At 46.9% G+C, this 20,000-nt stretch overlaps 1 protein-coding gene across 1 annotated transcript in view; it reads right to left on the reverse strand.

Moving 5' to 3' along the window:
• The window catches only part of LOC306919080 (xylosyltransferase 1-like), a gene marked incomplete at its 5' end in the record, with an annotated part of 114,257 nt that overhangs the window by 10,958 nt on the left and 83,299 nt on the right, over positions 1-20,000 (reverse strand). Inside the window, one exon of the mRNA XM_079531915.1 lies at positions 17,218-17,416. Coding sequence (XP_079388041.1) covers positions 17,218-17,416 — 199 coding nt within the window. The remainder of the gene's footprint in view (positions 1-17,217; positions 17,417-20,000) is intronic.

Genomic DNA, 20,000 nt, shown 5'->3' on the forward strand with positions numbered 1-20,000 from the left:
GGGCCTGACGTCGAAATAAAATAAAAAAGTTTTCTAAATCATGACAATTTTCGGAAAGATTTGAGGCACATTTTAACAAAAATAGCAGACCTACAAGTTCATAGCGCGCCACTCGGTGGCGCGCTATGAGCTTGTAGATCTGCTATTTTTCAATAGCTAAATTATAACAATGTTTAAAACACCAAAAGGGGTTCCCGCCCCAAAATGGGTTAATGGTTAATGTGGTTAAACGCTAACGTGACATGGATGCGTTCCAGGTCTCAATGGATTAAGGGTCTCAGGTCTTAAGGGTTTAAATAAAGACACAAAGAGGAAGGAAAGAAGGAAGGAAGGTGGTCTGTCTGTCTGTCTGTCTGTCTGCCTGCCTGCCTGTCTGTCTGTCTGCCTGCCTGCCTGCCTGCCTGCCTGCCTGTCTGTCTGTCTGTCTGTCTGTCTGTCTGTCTGTCTGTCTTCATGCCTGTCTGTCTGTCTGCCTGTCTGTCTGTCTGCCTGCCTGCCTGCCTGCCTGTCTGTCTGCAGGCTGCCACATTACTCTGAATCCTGCAGCACTCTGAGATTAAACAGCCTTGAATCCTGAGCTCCTGCGTAAAAAAAATAATAAATCCTATTTCTAGAGAACCTTAAGGCTGAATGACTCACTCAGAGAGAGAGAAATGAGGCACATCCATTGAAATAAAGATTAAAGTGTGTGTCTATCAAACATCCCCTAAGACTTCACTATAACTTATTTTGAATGTTCAAATCTGCTCATGTAAATACGGTATTGATGTGAATTCAGTGATATGTGCACTGCAGTCATCTGGACTTAATCAATGTTGTTCTTCTTCTCTCTCTCCCTGTAAGACAGTATATGCCATAAACTCATACAGTAGGTAGTGGTGGGAAGTAACTAAGTACATTTCCTCAAGTATTGTACATATTAACACTTTGAGGGCGTTAAATTGATTGATCAAACGATATGCCCTGCTTAATACGACATCCCCGCTATTTGTTTTATGTGTCTAAATCGCCCTATTTTAATAATTAAAAAGAAAGTCCGTCTCTGCCGCGGGGCTGGTGGAAGGAGCTAACTGTTATGATGTCAAAACCGGAAATCGACACAGGTCTCCACCAGGGCAGGTCAGGTTGTGGCCTCCTGGTGGCGCTATAATAGGCCAATGTGAAAGGGGTGCAACTTCGTCTTACGCCTTGGATGGCAATTGGATGATTTGAAAAATGTTCGCCGACTCACTGACGAACACTAAACGGAAACTAAATGAAAACTAAGCTATGATGACTAAAACTAAGGCTACATTTATTGACAATTTCGTCAACAAATAATAACTAGACTAAAATGTTAGGAAGGGACTAGTGGACAAGAGATCCAGTATAAGTCATTTTGCACTTGGTTGGATGCTGAAAATAACAGATATACAAGCTCACAACGCGTCGCGCTGCGACGGGTTGTGAGCTTGTAGATCGGCTATTTTCAGCGAGTGTAAAATCTGCCATTACGACGGCATCAAGGCCCGCCAAAACACATTTTAGTCGACTAAATCAACTGTAGAGCCTCGAGTCTATAAGGAGGGCATTTACTGACCGGGGGAGACGGGAGAGGGAGGGGCTGTTCAGCTCTGAGCAGGGCACTATGGAGACGCACAAGTTGCAGGAGGGACTCAGGAGGACTCAGAGATGTTTATTTTTTGAATGATGAAATGGTGTTGGTTTGGTGGTGGTGCGACAGTGGAAGTTACTTAGTAGCGTATAGTGTTTCAAATAGTTTTAAATATAAGCACTTTAATTTGAAATATCTTTGAAATTTGGGATTTTTGCATTCCATCATGTTTGGTGGGGCAGTCAGGGCATTTAAGCGTTATTATTACTATATTCATAGTCTGGATTTTCGGTGGTGAGGTGACCACCGAACTACAACATGACGTCACTGAGCCGCGGTGAAGAGCAAACCACCGCCACCGCTCCAGCCCTTCTCTCTGTTTTTACTCACCACCGCTCAACGTTATTTCAGCTCCGGTGGTCACCTCACCACCGGAGTGGTGGTCACCTCACCACCGGAGCGGTGGTCACCTCACCACCGGAGCGGTGGTCACCTCACCAACGGAGCGGTGGTCACCTCACCACCGGAGCGGTGGTCACCTCACCACCGGAGCGGTGGTCACCTCACCACCGGAGCGGTGGTCACCTCACCACCGGAGCGGTGGTCACCTCACCAACGAAAATCCAGACTATGAAAGAGCCTTTAGGGGGGCATTGCCAATTTGCCCCCCTGTGCCCATGCCTAGATCCGGCCCTGCTGTAGTCCCCCTGTTTGCCCCCCTGTGCCCATGCCTAGATCCCCCTGTGCCCATGCCTAGATCCAGCCCTGCTGTAGCCCCCCTGTTTGCCCCCCTGTGCCCATGCCTAGATCCCCCTGTGCCCTTGCCTAGATCCCCCTGTGCCCATGCCTAGATCCGGCCCTGCTGTAGCCCCCCTGTTTGCCCCCCTGTGCCCGCTGGCCTAGCGGTCCAGGCGCATCATGCCACATATAGGCCTCTGGCCTGACAGCGTGTCACGTGTTCGAGTCCCGCTCATGACGACCTTTGCTCCGTACATGTCTCTCTCCTTCTCCCCTGTCCATCTTCACTATCAATAAAAGGCAGAAAAGCCAAAAACAAATCTTAAAAAAGAAAAATCAACACAGCTGGTTATGTTCACAGTGTCGCGGAAGAAAACGCCTCAGAATCGTAATTTCGACCCAATTGGCTGCGGGAGGCAGAGAGCTGTGCGTTCGACAAGAAGTCTACAGCAACACAAACAGACCTACCGCTACGAGATGATGATATCTGGGGAGCAACTTAACACACTTAGACCTGACGACCATTCTACAAATGTCTTTGTACAGTTTTCTGAAAAACCTGTTTCTGTGTCACTCGTTCTCAAATATTTTCATGTCAAGGACCCCCAAAAATATATGTAATCGGCCGCCGACCCACATCTGAAAATATATTGTTCCAGGAACCCCCCAGAAGCAAAGATTTGAGTTAAAAACATTCGCTCTGAAAGAATATATATATTCAAAGATTTGGGCCACATTTTCCAAAAAATAGCAGATCTACAAGCTCGTAGTGCGGCACTCGGTGCCGCGCTACGAGCTTGTAGATCTGCTATTTTTCAATAGCTAAAGTATAACATAATGCTTAAAAGTTAAAACACCACAAGGGGTTCCCGCCCAGAATGTGTTAATGGCAGTGTTGTTGTTGTCCAATACACATTATTGAGGTTGTTTGGGCTCGTTGCGTTCCACCGCCCGGTCAGGCAGGCTCGTTGCGTTCCACCGCCCGCGGTCCGATTACATTTCAGGCAGGCTTGTTGGTGATGTAAGGTCGGCCACCGCAGAACAACATCTTAGTTTTTGGAGGTTCTGAAATGGACCGTTTCAAAAAATGTATAAACAAAGACTGGGTCTAATATAAACGCTGTGGCTCCCATGTGGATCTCTTGCTCCAGACTATAGCACTCCTGTATATGACTTATGTATGAAGTATGACTCCAGGTTTCAGCTCAATCCAGTCAAACCATCACTAAAGTCAAATGTTTCTAAAACAATAAACATCGAGGTGCTTCAATGACCAGCTGGCAGCGTGCACATCTAGCTAACAATCTTTATGAAGGAGAAACTGATATGGATATTATGCCTTCCATTTTCTCTGCGTGTCATGACGTACAACATTGTTGTCTCCACCAGGCCGAAGGCATGGGGAGAGAGTATGTTTTGCACTGTCCTTCCGTCCGTCCGTTACCAGCTAATCTCCGGCACCGTTAACCCGGTTGATGCAAAATTTTGCACACACACTCCCTGGATGCCAACGATGAACCTCTGCCCCAAAATTTCCAGAAGGCCTGTTATAGCGCCACCAGGAGGCCGACTTTTGAAAAACAAATTTTTGGATATTACTCCTCCAGATTCTGTCCAAAAATCCCACAAATCGTTACACACTATCTCTATAGTCATGTGTTCAAGACGGATCTGTCCGATATTTCACATTCCATCCTAATTGGCTAACATTGGCTTTCAAAGTTTTTCAGGATTGGCCCATTTTTAACAAAAAGCCTCAAATCATGAACGCAGCATGCAATTTACGTGAAATCTTTCACATACGTTCGTACTAGGCTGAGGAATATATCCCACCCTTTTCACTGGTGGAGACCTGTGCCCCGAGGGGCACTTTATCTAGTTTTCTTTTAGGATGCAAGCATTTATCCATTGTTGGGTGTGGGTTCGAATTAGGGTGGAGCTCGAAACCCGATACCCGAAAAAACCCGATAACAAGTTTATTGATTACCCGGTATCAATAAGTTAGCGGCCCATGACATGTTTAAACAAGCGATCAAGAAATAAATCTAATCAATCACCCATGCTTGGTGACAAACATGTCAGTCTAAAAGTGTATTGAATTGATATACCTGCCAACTAGCGCTGCCCCGAGTAAACACAATGACACTGGTGTGATGCTACTGTTGGTACACAAGGAGGCCAGTGGCCACACATTAACACGGACCGGTCAATTACCTTCCGTCTGTTAGTAAAGTACTGTAATCCAAGACCCTAAAACATACTGGTTCTGTATAAAGTACTGTAATCCAAGGCCCTAAAACATACTAGTTCTGTATAAAGTACTGTAATCCTAACCCTAAAACATACTAGTTCTGTATAAAGTACTGTAATCCAAGGACCTAAAAACATACTAGTTCTGTATAAAGTACTGTAATCCAAGGACCTAAAACATACTAGTTCTGTATAAAGTACTGTAATCCAAGGCCCTAAAACATACTAGTTCTGTATAAAGTACTGTAATCCAAGGACCTAAAACATACTGGTTCTGTATAAAGTACTGTAATCCAAGGACCTAAAACATACTAGTTCTGTATAAAGTACTGTATTCCAAAGACCTAAAACATACTGGTTCTGTATAAAGTACTGTAATCCAAGGCCCTAAAACATACTAGTTCTGTATAAAGTACTGTAATCCAAGGACCTAAAACATACTAGTTCTGTATAAAGTACTGTAATCCAAGGCCCTAAAACATACTAGTTCTGTATAAAGTACTGTATTCCAAAGACCTAAAACATACTGGTTCTGTATAAAGTACTGTAATCCAAGGCCCTAAAAACATACTAGTTCTGTATAAAGTACTGTAATCCAAGACCCTAAAACATACTAGTTCTGTATAAAGTACTGTAATCCAAGGCCCTAAAAACATACTAGTTCTGTATAAAGTACTGTAATCCAAGACCCTAAAACATACTAGTTCTGTATAAAGTACTGTAATCCAAGGCCCTAAAAACATACTAGTTCTGTATAAAGTACTGTAATCCAAGACCCTAAAACATACTAGTTCTGTATAAAGTACTGTAATCCAAGGCCCTAAAAACATACTAGTTCTGTATAAAGTACTGTAATCCAAGACCCTAAAACATACTAGTTCTGTATAAAGTACTGTAATCCAAGGCCCTAAAAACATACTAGTTCTGTATAAAGTACTGTAATCCAAGGACCTAAAACATACTAGTTCTGTATAAAGTACTGTAATCCAAGGACCTAAAAACATACTAGTTCTGTATAAAGTACTGTAATCCAAGGCCCTAAAACATACTAGTTCTGTATAAAGTACTGTAATCCAAGGCCCTAAAACATACTAGTTCTGTATAAAGTACTGTAATCCAAGGCCCTAAAACATACTAGTTCTGTATAAAGTACTGTAATCCAAGGACCCTAAAACATACTAGTTCTGTATAAAGTACTGTAATCCAAGGACCTAAAACATACTAGTTCTGTATAAAGTACTGTATTCCAAGGACCTAAAACATACTAGTTCTGTATAAAGTACTGTAATCCTAACCCTAAAACATACTAGTTCTGTATAAAGTACTGTAATCCTAACCCTAAAACATACTGGTTCTGTATAAAGTACTGTAATCCAAGGACCTAAAACATACTGGTTCTGTATAAAGTACTGTAATCCAAGGCCCTAAAACATACTAGTTCTGTATAAAGTACTGTAATCCAAGGACCTAAAACATACTAGTTCTGTATAAAGTACTGTAATCCAAGGACCTAAAACATACTAGTTCTGTATAAAGTACTGTATTCCAAGGCCCTAAAACATACTAGTTCTGTATAAAGTACTGTAATCCAAGGCCCTAAAACATACTAGTTCTGTATAAAGTACTGTAATCCAAGGCCCTAAAACATACTGGTTCTGTATAAAGTACTGTAATCCAAGGACCTAAAACATACTAGTTCTGTATAAAGTACTGTATTCCAAGGACCTAAAACATACTAGTTCTGTATAAAGTACTGTAATCCAAGGACCTAAAACATACTAGTTCTGTATAAAGTACTGTAATCCAAGGCCCTAAAACATACTAGTTCTGTATAAAGTACTGTAATCCAAGGACCTAAAACATACTAGTTCTGTATAAAGTACTGTAATCCAAGACCCTAAAACATACTAGTTCTGTATAAAGTACTGTAATCCAAGGCCCTAAAACATACTGGTTCTGTATAAAGTACTGTAATCCAAGGACCTAAAACATACTAGTTCTGTATAAAGTACTGTAATCCAAGGACCTAAAACATACTAGTTCTGTATAAAGTACTGTAATCCAAGGCCCTAAAACATACTGGTTCTGTATAAAGTACTGTAATCCAAGGACCTAAAACATACTGGTTCTGTATAAAGTACTGTAATCCAAGGACCTAAAAACATACTAGTTCTGTATAAAGTACTGTAATCCAAGGCCCTAAAACATACTAGTTCTGTATAAAGTACTGTAATCCAAGGCCCTAAAACATACTAGTTCTGTATAAAGTACTGTAATCCAAGGCCCTAAAACATACTAGTTCTGTATAAAGTACTGTAATCCAAGGACCTAAAAACATACTAGTTCTGTATAAAGTACTGTAATCCAAGGCCCTAAAACATACTAGTTCTGTATAAAGTACTGTAATCCAAGGCCCTAAAACATACTAGTTCTGTATAAAGTACTGTAATCCAAGGCCCTAAAACATACTAGTTCTGTATAAAGTACTGTAATCCAAGGACCTAAAACATACTAGTTCTGTATAAAGTACTGTAATCCAAGGACCTAAAAACATACTAGTTCTGTATAAAGTACTGTAATCCAAGGCCCTAAAACATACTGGTTCTGTATAAAGTACTGTAATCCAAGGACCTAAAACATACTAGTTCTGTATAAAGTACTGTAATCCAAGGCCCTAAAACATACTGGTTCTGTATAAAGTACTGTAATCCAAGGCCCTAAAACATACTAGTTCTGTATAAAGTACTGTAATCCAAGGACCTAAAACATACTAGTTCTGTATAAAGTACTGTAATCCAAGGCCCTAAAACATACTAGTTCTGTATAAAGTACTGTAATCCAAGGACCTAAAACATACTAGTTCTGTATAAAGTACTGTAATCCAAGGACCCTAAAACATACTAGTTCTGTATAAAGTACTGTAATCCAAGGCCCTAAAACATACTGGTTCTGTATAAAGTACTGTAATCCAAGGACCCCAAAACATACTAGTTCTGTATAAAGTACTGTAATCCAAGGACCTAAAACATACTAGTTCTGTATAAAGTACTGTAATCCAAGGACCTAAAACATACTAGTTCTGTATAAAGTACTGTAATCCAAGGACCTAAAAACATACTAGTTCTGTATAAAGTACTGTATTCCAAGGACCTAAAACATACTAGTTCTGTATAAAGTACTGTAATCCAAGGCCCTAAAACATACTAGTTCTGTATAAAGTACTGTAATCCAAGGACCTAAAACATACTAGTTCTGTATAAAGTACTGTAATCCAAGGACCCTAAAACATACTAGTTCTGTATAAAGTACTGTAATCCAAGGACCTAAAACATACTAGTTCTGTATAAAGTACTGTAATCCAAGGCCCTAAAAACATACTGGTTCTGTATAAAGTACTGTAATCCAAGGCCCTAAAACATACTAGTTCTGTATAAAGTACTGTAATCCAAGGCCCTAAAACATACTAGTTCTGTATAAAGTACTGTAATCCAAGGACCTAAAACATACTAGTTCTGTATAAAGTACTGTAATCCAAGGCCCTAAAAACATACTAGTTCTGTATAAAGTACTGTAATCCAAGGCCCTAAAACATACTAGTTCTGTATAAAGTACTGTAATCCAAGGCCCTAAAAACATACTAGTTCTGTATAAAGTACTGTAATCCAAGGACCTAAAACATACTGGTTCTGTATAAAGTACTGTAATCCAAGGCCCTAAAACATACTAGTTCTGTATAAAGTACTGTAATCCAAGGCCCTAAAACATACTAGTTCTGTATAAAGTACTGTAATCCAAGGCCCTAAAACATACTAGTTCTGTATAAAGTACTGTATTCCAAGGACCTAAAACATACTAGTTCTGTATAAAGTACTGTAATCCAAGGCCCTAAAACATACTAGTTCTGTATAAAGTACTGTAATCCAAGGCCCTAAAACATACTAGTTCTGTATAAAGTACTGTAATCCAAGGCCCTAAAACATACTAGTTCTGTATAAAGTACTGTATTCCAAGGACCTAAAAACATACTAGTTCTGTATAAAGTACTGTAATCCAAGGCCCCAAAACATACTGGTTCTGTATAAAGTACTGTAATCCAAGGACCTAAAACATACTAGTTCTGTATAAAGTACTGTAATCCAAGGCCCTAAAAACATACTAGTTCTGTATAAAGTACTGTAATCCAAGGCCCTAAAACATACTAGTTCTGTATAAAGTACTGTAATCCAAGGCCCTAAAACATACTGGTTCTGTATAAAGTACTGTATTCCAAGGACCTAAAAACATACTAGTTCTGTATAAAGTACTGTATTAGAAGGACCTAAAAACATACTGGTTCTGTATAAAGTACTGTAATCCAAGGCCCTAAAACATACTAGTTCTGTATAAAGTACTGTAATCCAAGGCCCTAAAACATACTGGTTCTGTATAAAGTACTGTAATCCAAGGCCCTAAAACATACTAGTTCTGTATAAAGTACTGTAATCCAAGGCCCTAAAACATACTGGTTCTGTATAAAGTACTGTAATCCAAGGCCCTAAAACATACTGGTTCTGTATAAAGTACTGTAATCCAAGGCCCTAAAACATACTGGTTCTGTTCAGAATGTATTGTCGTCTCCCGTCTTTCCACAAAACAATAGAAAATACTCGATAGTGGGCTCGATAAAAAACCCGGCCCGGTAAAGCCTGATTCGATAAGGTGCTCGTTATCAATAACAAATGAACAGTTACTCTGCCAGCATTTATTAATAAATTGTGATATAATTGTGATATAAATAGTAGCATTTTTCCCTGTTGAGCTCCTATTTTGAAAAGCCACATTTCCAGACTTCCGGTCGTGATCGTATGTTAGGAGGTTTGGACGATGCGTGGTCACATCCTGTGTACCAAACTAACCGAGTGCCGTGGAATGCGTCACATCGTCGGCTCCGTGCCGTGGAATAAACCTTGTTTTGACCAAAAATGCCATCCGGGACAAGGAATAGAAGATACAGGCGATTGAATAGAAACAGATAGAATGGGTGTTTATGGTGACGACGATCCAAGATGGCGCGGCCCAGTGTCATGACAACAACAGCTAGCAACCCGATGCTAACGTGAGTAGCATTATGACTTGATCGATGGAAAGTGCTATAAAAGCTAAATTGCCATTGATCTACGACAATGGCATTAAGCGTAGCATTAATTAATTGCTTTTAATTGACGTAGATCAACGCTAATGGGCGTATTTTGGGTTAATGAGCTCCATCCCTAGTTAGAATGCATAAAACTAGTATCCTATAATATTCTTCCCAGCTCGAGGGATTAATGCCAACGTGAAACAGACAAGCATAACATTATAGAAAGCGAGGTATTGGAGACATCTTTCTGGGTGTGTATACCTCGGCCAAATAACAGTGTGACAAAAATAGCAATGAGCGAGTGAGTGACTCCCTAAGGCATTTTGGGCGGGAATCCCTTTTGGTGTTTTAAAGCATTATGTTATACTTTAGCTATTGAAAAATAGCAGATCTACAAGCTCGTAGCGCGGCACCGAGTGCCGCGCTACGAGCTTGTAGGTCTGCTATTTTTGAAAAGTTGTGAAAATGTGACGCAAACCTTTGAATATATATTCTTTCAGAGCGAACGTTTTAGGTCAAATCTTTGCTTCTGGGGTGAGGGTCCCTGGAACAACATATTTTCAGATGGGGGTCGACGGCCAATTACATATATTTTTGAGGGTACTTGACATGAAAATGTTTGAGAACGACTGACACACAGAAACATGCAGGTTTTTCAGAAAACTGTAATGATTTAGAAGACATTTAATTTGTAGAATGGTCGTCAGGTCTAAAAGGGCTAAGGAATGTCTACCTAGCAGGTTCGATCGGGCAGACGGTGGACTCAGAGGGTGGACTCAGACGGTGGACTCAGAGGGTGGACGGTGGACTCAGACGGTGGACTCAGACGGTGGACGGTGGACTCAGACGGTGGACTCAGACGGTGGACTCAGAGGGTGGACGGTGGACTCAGACGGTGGACTCAGACGGTGGACTCAGACGGTGGACGGTGGACTCAGACGGTGGACTCAGACGGTGGACTCAGACGGTGGACTCAGGCGGTGGACGGTGGACTCAGACGGTGGACTCAGACGGTGGACTCAGACGGTGGACTCAGAGGGTGGACTCAGAGGGTGGACTCAGAGGGTGGACTCAGACGGTGGACTCAGAGGGTGGACTCAGACGGTGGACTCAGACGGTGGACTCAGAGGGTGGACTCAGACGGTGGACTCAGACGGTGGACTAGGAGGGTGGACTCAGAGGGTGGACTCAGACGGTGGACTCAGACGGTGGACTAGGAGGGTGGACTCAGAGGGTGGACTCAGACGGTGGACTCAGAGGGTGGACTCAGAGGGTGGACTCAGAGGGTGGACTCAGAGGGTGGACTCAGACGGTGGACTCAGACGGTGGACGGTGGACTCAGACGGTGGACTCAGACGGTGGACGGTGGACTCAGAGGGTGGACTCAGACGGTGGACGGTGGACTCAGACGGTGGACTCAGACGGTGGACTCAGAGGGTGGACTCAGAGGGTGGACTCAGACGGTGGACGGTGGACTCAGACGGTGGACGGTGGACTCAGACGGTGGACTCAGACGGTGGACTCAGACGGTGGACTCAGAGGGTGGACTCAGAGGGTGGACTCAGACGGTGGACTCAGACGGTGGACTCAGGCGGTGGACTCAGGCGGTGGACTCAGGCGGTGGACTCAGACGGTGGACTCAGACGGTGGACTCAGACGGTGGACTCAGACGGTGGACTCAGACGGTGGACTCAGACGGTGGACTCAGGCGGTGGACTCAGGCGGTGGACTCAGGCGGTGGACTCAGGCGGTGGACGGTGGACTCAGACGGTGGACGGTGGACTCAGACGGTGGACTCAGGCGGTGGACTCAGGCGGTGGACTCAGGCGGTGGACTCAGGCGGTGGACTCAGACGGTGGACTCAGACGGTGGACTCAGACGGTGGACTCAGAGGGTGGACTCAGAGGGTGGACTCAGAGGGTGGACGGTGGACTCAGAGGGTGGACTCAGAGGGTGGACGGTGGACTCAGGCGGTGGACGGTGGACTCAGGCGGTGGACTCAGGCGGTGGACTCAGACGGTGGACTCAGACGGTGGACTCAGACGGTGGACTCAGAGGGTGGACTCAGAGGGTGGACTCAGACGGTGGACTCAGACGGTGGACTCAGGCGGTGGACTCAGGCGGTGGACTCAGGCGGTGGACGGTGGACTCAGACGGTGGACTCAGGCGGTGGACTCAGGCGGTGGACTCAGGCGGTGGACTCAGGCGGTGGACTCAGGCGGTGGACTCAGAGGGTGGACTCAGAGGGTGGACTCAGAGGGTGGACGGTGGACTCAGAGGGTGGACTCAGAGGGTGGACGGTGGACTCAGGCGGTGGACGGTGGACTCAGACGGTGGACTCAGAGGGTGGACTCAGACGGTGGACGGTGGACTCAGAGGGTGGACGGTGGACTCAGACGGTGGACTCAGACGGTGGACTCAGACGGTGGACAGTGGACTCAGAGGGTGGACTCAGACGGTGGACGGTGGACTCAGACGGTGGACTCAGACGGTGGACTCAGACGGTGGACTCAGACGGTGGACGGTGGACTCAGAGGGTGGACTCAGACGGTGGACTCAGACGGTGGACGGTGGACTCAGACGGTGGACGGTGGACTCAGACGGTGGACTCAGACGGTGGACTCAGAGGGTGGACTCAGACGGTGGACTCAGACGGTGGACTCAGACGGTGGACGGTGGACTCAGAGGGTGGACTCAGACGGTGGACGGTGGACTCAGACGGTGGACTCAGACGGTGGACTCAGACGGTGGACGGTGGAGTCAGACGGTGGAGTCAGACGGTGGACTCAGACGGTGGACTCAGACGGTGGACGGTGGACTCAGACGGTGGACTCAGACGGTGGACTCAGACGGTGGACTCAGACGGTGGACTCAGACGGTGGACTCAGACGGTGGACTCAGACGGTGGACTCAGACGGTGGACGGTGGACTCAGACGGTGTACTCAGACGGTGGACTCAGACGGTGGACTCAGACGGTGGACTCAGACGGTGGACGGTGGACTCAGAGGGTGGACTCAGACGGTGGACTCAGAGGGTGGACGGTGGACTCAGAGGGTGGACTCAGACGGTGGACTCAGGCGGTGGACTCAGGCGGTGGACTCAGGCGGTGGACTCAGAGGGTGGACGGTGGACTCAGACGGTGGACTCAGACGGTGGACGGTGGACTCAGACGGTGGACTCAGACGGTGGACTCAGACGGTGGACTCAGAGGGTGGACTCAGACGGTGGACTCAGACGGTGGACTCAGGCGGTGGACTCAGGCGGTGGACTCAGGCGGTGGACTCAGGCGGTGGACGGTGGACTCAGGCGGTGGACTCAGGCGGTGGACTCAGGCGGTGGACTCAGGCGGTGGACTCAGAGGGTGGACTCAGAGGGTGGACTCAGAGGGTGGACTCAGGCGGTGGACTCAGAGGGTGGACTCAGAGGGTGGACTCAGAGGGTGGACTCAGAGGGTGGACGGTGGACTCAGAGGGTGGACTCAGAGGGTGGACGGTGGACTCAGGCGGTGGACGGTGGACTCAGACGGTGGACTCAGAGGGTGGACTCAGACGGTGGACAGTGGACTCAGAGGGTGGACGGTGGACTCAGACGGTGGACTCAGACGGTGGACTCAGACGGTGGACAGTGGACTCAGAGGGTGGACTCAGACGGTGGACTCAGAGGGTGGACTCAGACGGTGGACTCAGAGGGTGGACTCAGACGGTGGACTCAGACGGTGGACTCAGACGGTGGACGGTGGACTCAGACGGTGGACGGTGGACTCAGACGGTGGACGGTGGACTCAGAGGGTGGACTCAGACGGTGGACTCAGACGGTGGACGGTGGACTCAGACGGTGGACTCAGAGGGTGGACTCAGACGGTGGACTCAGAGGGTGGACTCAGACGGTGGACTCAGACGGTGGACTCAGACGGTGGACGGTGGACTCAGACGGTGGACGGTGAACTCAGACGGTGGACTCAGAGGGTGGACTCAGACGGTGGACTCAGACGGTGGACGGTGGACTCAGACGGTGGACTCAGACGGTGGACTCAGACGGTGGACGGTGGAGTCAGACGGTGGAGTCAGACGGTGGACTCCGACGGTAGACTCAGACGGTGGACTCCGACGGTGGACTCAGACGGTGGACGGTGGACTCAGACGGTGGACTCAGACGGTGGACGGTGGACTCAGACGGTGGACTCAGACGGTGGACTCAGACGGTGGACTCAGACGGTGGACTCAGACGGTGGACTCAGACGGTGGACGGTGGACTCAGAGGGTGGACTCAGACGGTGGACTCAGAGGGTGGACGGTGGACTCAGAGGGTGGACTCAGACGGTGGACTCAGGCGGTGGACTCAGGCGGTGGACTCAGACGGTGGACTCAGACGGTGGACGGTGGACTCAGACGGTGGACTCAGACGGTGGACTCAGAGGGTGGACGGTGGACTCAGAGGGTGGACTCAGACGGTGGACGGTGGACTCAGACGGTGGACTCAGAGGGTGGACTCAGAGGGTGGACTCAGAGGGTGGACGGTGGACTCAGACGGTGGACTCAGAGGGTGGACTCAGAGGGTGGACTCAGACGGTGGACTCAGACGGTGGACTCAGACGGTGGACTCAGACGGTGGACTCAGACGGTGGACTCATGCCGAGCCCAACATTTCAGAACATCACTGCTCGCTCATTTACAAACGACACACTCCCTAATACTGCAGTGTTGGTTTTGGCAACTTTTGATCATAGTTTTATAGTCGTAGTCTCTTGAATAGTTTTCATTTAGTTTTAGTCACATTTTAGTGGTCACCTGGAATGTCTTAGTGTTATAGTCTAGTTTTAGTCGAGTTTAAATTAAATGTCATGAGATTTTAGTCGACTAAATCTACAGTTGATTTAGTCGACTGAAATGTGTTTTGGTGGGCGTTGATGCCGTCGTAATGACTGATTTTACACTTACAAATATCCGATCTACAAGCCCACAACGCGTCGCGCTGCGACGCGTTGTGAGCTTGTAGATCGGCTATTTTTAGCATGCAACCAAGTGTAAAATGACTTGTGTCTTTTACTTATGCTGGATCTCTTGTCCACTACTCCCTAACATTTTAGTCTAGTTTTTATTTGTTGACGAAATTGTCAACGGGGGCTTTACCCATCTGTAAAACAAACAACTGCCCTCTCCAACAAACAGCTGCCCTCTCCAACAAACAGCTGCCCTCTCCAGACCAACAAACAGCTGCCCTCTCCAACAAACAGCTGCCCTCTCCAGACCAACAAACAGCTGCCCTCTCCAACAAACAGCTGCCCTCTCCAGACCAACAAACAGCTGCCCTCTCCAACAAACAGCTGCCCTCTCCAGACCAACAAACAACTGCCCTCTCCAACAAACAGCTGCCCTCTCCAGACCAACAAACAACTGCCCTCTCCAACAAACAGCTGCCCTCTCCAACAAACAGCTGCCCTCTCCAACAAACAGCTGCCCTCTCCAACAAACAGCTGCCCTCTTCAACAAACAGCTGCCCTCTCCAGACCAACAAACAACTGCCCTCTCCAACAAACAGCTGCCCTCTCCAACAAACAGCTGCCCTCTCCAACAAACAGCTGCCCTCTCCAACAAACAGCTGCCCTCTCCAACAAACAGCTGCCCTCTCCAACAAACAGCTGCCCTCTCCAGACCAACAAACAACTGCCCTCTCCAACAAACAGCTGCCCTCTTCAACAAACAGCTGCCCTCTCCAGACCAACAAACAACTGCCCTCTCCAACAAACAGCTGCCCTCTTCAACAAACAGCTGCCCTCTCCAGACCAACAAACAACTGCCCTCTCCAACAAACAGCTGCCCTCTCCAACAAACAGCTGCCCTCTCCAACAAACAGCTGCCCTCTCCAGACCAACAAACAACTGCCCTCTCCAACAAACAGCTGCCCTCTCCAACAAACAGCTGCCCTCTCCAACAAACAGCTGCCCTCTCCAACAAACAGCTGCCCTCTCCAGACCAACAAACAGCTGCCCTCTCCAACAAACAGCTGCCCTCTCCAGACCAACAAACAGCTGCCCTCTCCAACAAACAGCTGCCCTCTCCAGACCAACAAACAGCTGCCCTCTCCAGACCAACAAACAGCTGCCCTCTCCAGACCAACAAACAGCTGCCCTCTCCAGACCAACAAACAGCTGCCCTCTCCAGACCAACAAACAGCTGCCCTCTCCAGACCAACAAACAGCTGCCCTCTCCAGACCAACAAACAGCTGCCCTCTCCAGACCAACAAACAGCTGCCCTCTCCAGACCACGAACGCAGCATTTATACTACATGGTGAAAGGAATGCACATGTGCCCTTGAGCAAGGCATTGAACCACTACGATGAAATGTTCTATGAGCAGGGCCTGGCTGGAAACAAGTTCTTGAGCTTAGCCCAGATACCCTGGGTAAATATAGTAATCATTTCATTTCATTTCATGCCCTCTCCTTTCCATGCCATGCCGGAAGGAAGGCAGCATTCAGAAAGAATTGCTTTTTTTCCGAAGTCTCCTGAACTTGAACACAGTATTTTTCGTTGAACAAATGTGTTTATAAATCCATGTCGTTACACCTGCATCTCCACTAGCTAAAGACTGCTGGGTTGCGCCCCGAAAATAGCAGATCTACAAGCTCTCAACGCGTCGCAGCGCGACACGTTGAGAGCTTGTAGATCTGCTATTTTCTCTATTTTTGTCCCAAAGTGTCCTCTTACGGGATGTCAGCCTCTGCCTCTCTAACACTCTCTGCACGTCTCTGTCAATCACACATAAAGCAGGGAAACACACGCCACTTCGCCTCGGCATAAATTCTTTAATTCAGCCATTTATACTGTACTGCACCACCTGGCTCCAAAAACAGGAGAGCCACAGAGTTGAATAATTAGTCTTGAGGATTTCGTCCTCCGTGTGCAACACTCCAATATAATAATAATCACATGTTCTAATAAGCAGCTTCTAGTCTTGTTCAGCTTATTGCTGTAGTCCTGAGTGAGCCGTTTGAGTGGCAGGCGCTAGCACATTATCAAGGTGGTGAAAAACAACCATGCTTTTTTCGTGCTCAGACGCACCCACCCACCCACCCACCCAGCCACCCAGCCAGCCAGCCAGCCAGCCAGCCAGCCAGTCAGCCAGCCAGCCAGCCAGCCAGCCAGTCAGCCAGCCAGCCAGCCAGCCAGCCAGCCAGTCAGCCAGCCAGTCAGCCAGCCAGCCAGTCAGCCAGCCAGCCAGCCAGCCAGCCAGTCAGCCAGCCAGCCAGCCAGCCAGCCACCCAGCCAGCCAGTCAGCCAGCCAGCCAGCCAGCCAGCCACCCAGCCAGCCAGCCAGCCAGCCACACACATAGCTCCGTAAGGGAGTGATTGCACCACTCAAAAACCCCATGTCAGTGGTTCTCAAACATTGTCATGTCAAGGACCCCCCCCCCCCCCCAAGGACCCCCATCTGAAAATATGTTGTTCCAGCCTTGAGTTAAAAACGTTCGCTCTGCGCTATGAGCTTTAGATCTGCTAGCAGCAACCAATACACGCCTCCAGCAGCGTCCAAGACGCGCCTCCAGCAGCTTCCAAGACACGCCTCCAGCAGCGTCCAAGACACGCCCCCAGCAGCGTCCAAGACGCGCCTCCAGCAGCTTCCAAGACACGCCTCCAGCAGCGTCCAAGACACGCCCCCAGCAGCGTCCAAGACGCGCCTCCAGCAGCGTCCAAGACACGCCCCCAGCAGCGTCCTAGACACGCCCCCAGCAACGTCCAAGACACGCCCCCCAGCAGCGTCCAAGACACCCCCCCCCCCCAGCAGCATCCTAGACACGCCCCCAGTAGTGTCCAAGTTTCAAATTTGGTTGGTTGGTTGGTTGGTTGGTTAAGTAACATTATTCTGTGGTGTGGAAAAACTGAGAATTATTTCACATTATTTACTTTAAAGGTTATAATGTTAATAAAAGCCTCAGATCTTCACTATTGATCCACATAGGTGAAAATGAACAAATGAATTAATTGGTGTCATCAGCCTTTCTGCTGGATAAGAACGGACAAGCAAAGGGTGGAAAAACTGCAGAAAGGAAAAACGGTCGTTTTGCATTCACACAGCTAATTCTGTCCCTTTTCTAAAAAAAAAAAAAAAAGCCGTGCTGGCTGTCACATCTTAACCCATTCTGGGCGGGAACCCCTGTTGGTGTTTCAAAGCATTATGTCATACTTTAGCTATTGAAAAACAGCAGATCTACAAGCTCATAGCACGGCACCGAGTGCCGCGCTACGAGCTTGTAGATCTGCTGTTTTTTGAAACATCGTGAAAATGTGGAGCAAATCTTTGAATATATATTCTTTCAGAGCGAATATGTTGTCCCTGGAGCAACATATTTTCAGATGGTGATCGGCGGAGAAATACATATAATTCTGGGGTCCCTTGACATGAAATAGTTAGAGAACCACCGACAGAGAAACATAAGGGTTTTTCAGAAAACCGTCATGATTTAGAAGACATTAATTTGTATAATCTGGTCCGTCCAGAAGGGGTTAAGCCAGGCTATTGTACCCTAAAGAGGGGCTGCGGTGAACAGAAACACAGATTAACATAACAAGACAATCAGGGGAAGCATTCCAGTGTGAAGGTGAGAAGAAGTTCCATTAGAAAGACAACAAACAAGCGGCTCACACACGCGCACGTACGCGCACACACACACACACACACACACACACACACACACACACACACACACACACACACACACACACACACACACACACACACACACACACACACACACACACACACACACACACACACACACACACACACACACACACACACACACACACACACACACACACACACACACACACACACACACACACACGAGGCGCTCATCCACGCGAGGCTCTGATGAATTCAATCAATTTACATTTTACAAGGCCATTACGGGCCCGCGTTTAACACATTCAGACCGTACGACGAGTGGGAGCGTCATAACTAATCCAACCGACAGGTTGCTATAGGACGTGTACACACGTCCAAGCGCATTCTCAATGATATCAAACAAGAAAAAAATATTCAGATTTCTTTTTTTTTTGGCCTCCAAGGCCACCATACTCTTTGCTCTTCGCTCAGGCGCGTTGTCGTCGTTCACGGATCAGAAAGAATCCCTCGTAGCTGCTAATTTAAGGAGCTCTCCGTGGTTTTGACCAGATGGATATACTAAGCTACTTCATTTCTGACTTCAAAATATGAACACGAGGGATTAGAAGTGTCTATTTGTACGTCTCTAAATGTTTTGATGAATTGAACATGGTGGACCCTCTTGTAAACAAGTGTAATGCTTAATTGGGTCGTCCACTCACAGTTAACAGTCTTTGTATTGAGTTTGTGCTTGAAATGTACTGTAATTCTGCAAACTGTTAATAAATATTGCAATCAATCAATCAATTCAGCGATTTTTATCGTAACGATAGCGAGGTAAGCAAGCAAAAATATGTCTCCGTTTTTTTTTTCCGGAACGGAAGGGGGGAGGGCTGGCTTTACAGAGTAAAAGCGGACATATATCTTCCCGGCACCCCAAGCTTTTATTTTGAAAGAAACCCCGGCGTTGATTGTGTTAATTGCCCAAAGTCTCGTCACAGCGAGTCTCGGCAAGGTCGCCATAGCGATGCATATAAGGTCACCATGGCAATGAGCTGACTGGAACTGGGGGTCCCCAGCTAAATGATAGTTAGGATCCAAATGGACCCTGACGGGTCCATTTGGTTCCATTTGTTCACTCTCAAAGTTAAATTAACATTGATTTTACAGTATAAATCGGGGGTCCCAGAGATAGAAATTCCATTAAATGGGGGTCCGTAGACTAATGCATGTCAAACTGGGGGGTCCTCGAAATTAAACGGGTTGAGAATCACTGCTAGAGCCGTAAAAACAAATCTCTTAAAGGGGGTCCCTGACGTATCTTTTCAAATGGGGGTCCGTGGGATAATTAGTGTCAAATCGGGGGTCCTTGACATGAAAAAGTTTGGGGACCACCGCGTTGGTAAATGGTGCATTTATATAGCGCCTTTATCCAAAAGGCACTATACAGAGATGGTGCATTACATTCACCCATTCACACACACATTCATACACCTTTACATAGATGGTGCATTACATTCACCCATTCACACACACACACATTCATACACCTTTACATAGATTGTGCATTTCATTCACCCATTCACACACACACATTCATACACCTTTACATAGATGGTGCATTACATTCACCCATTCACACACACACATTCACACACCTTTACATAGATTGTGCATTACATTCACCCATTCAC

The sequence above is a fragment of the Electrona antarctica genome (genome assembly GCF_951216825.1).
Source record: "Electrona antarctica genome assembly, contig: scaffold_224, whole genome shotgun sequence".
NCBI lineage: Eukaryota > Metazoa > Chordata > Actinopteri > Myctophiformes > Myctophidae > Electrona > Electrona antarctica.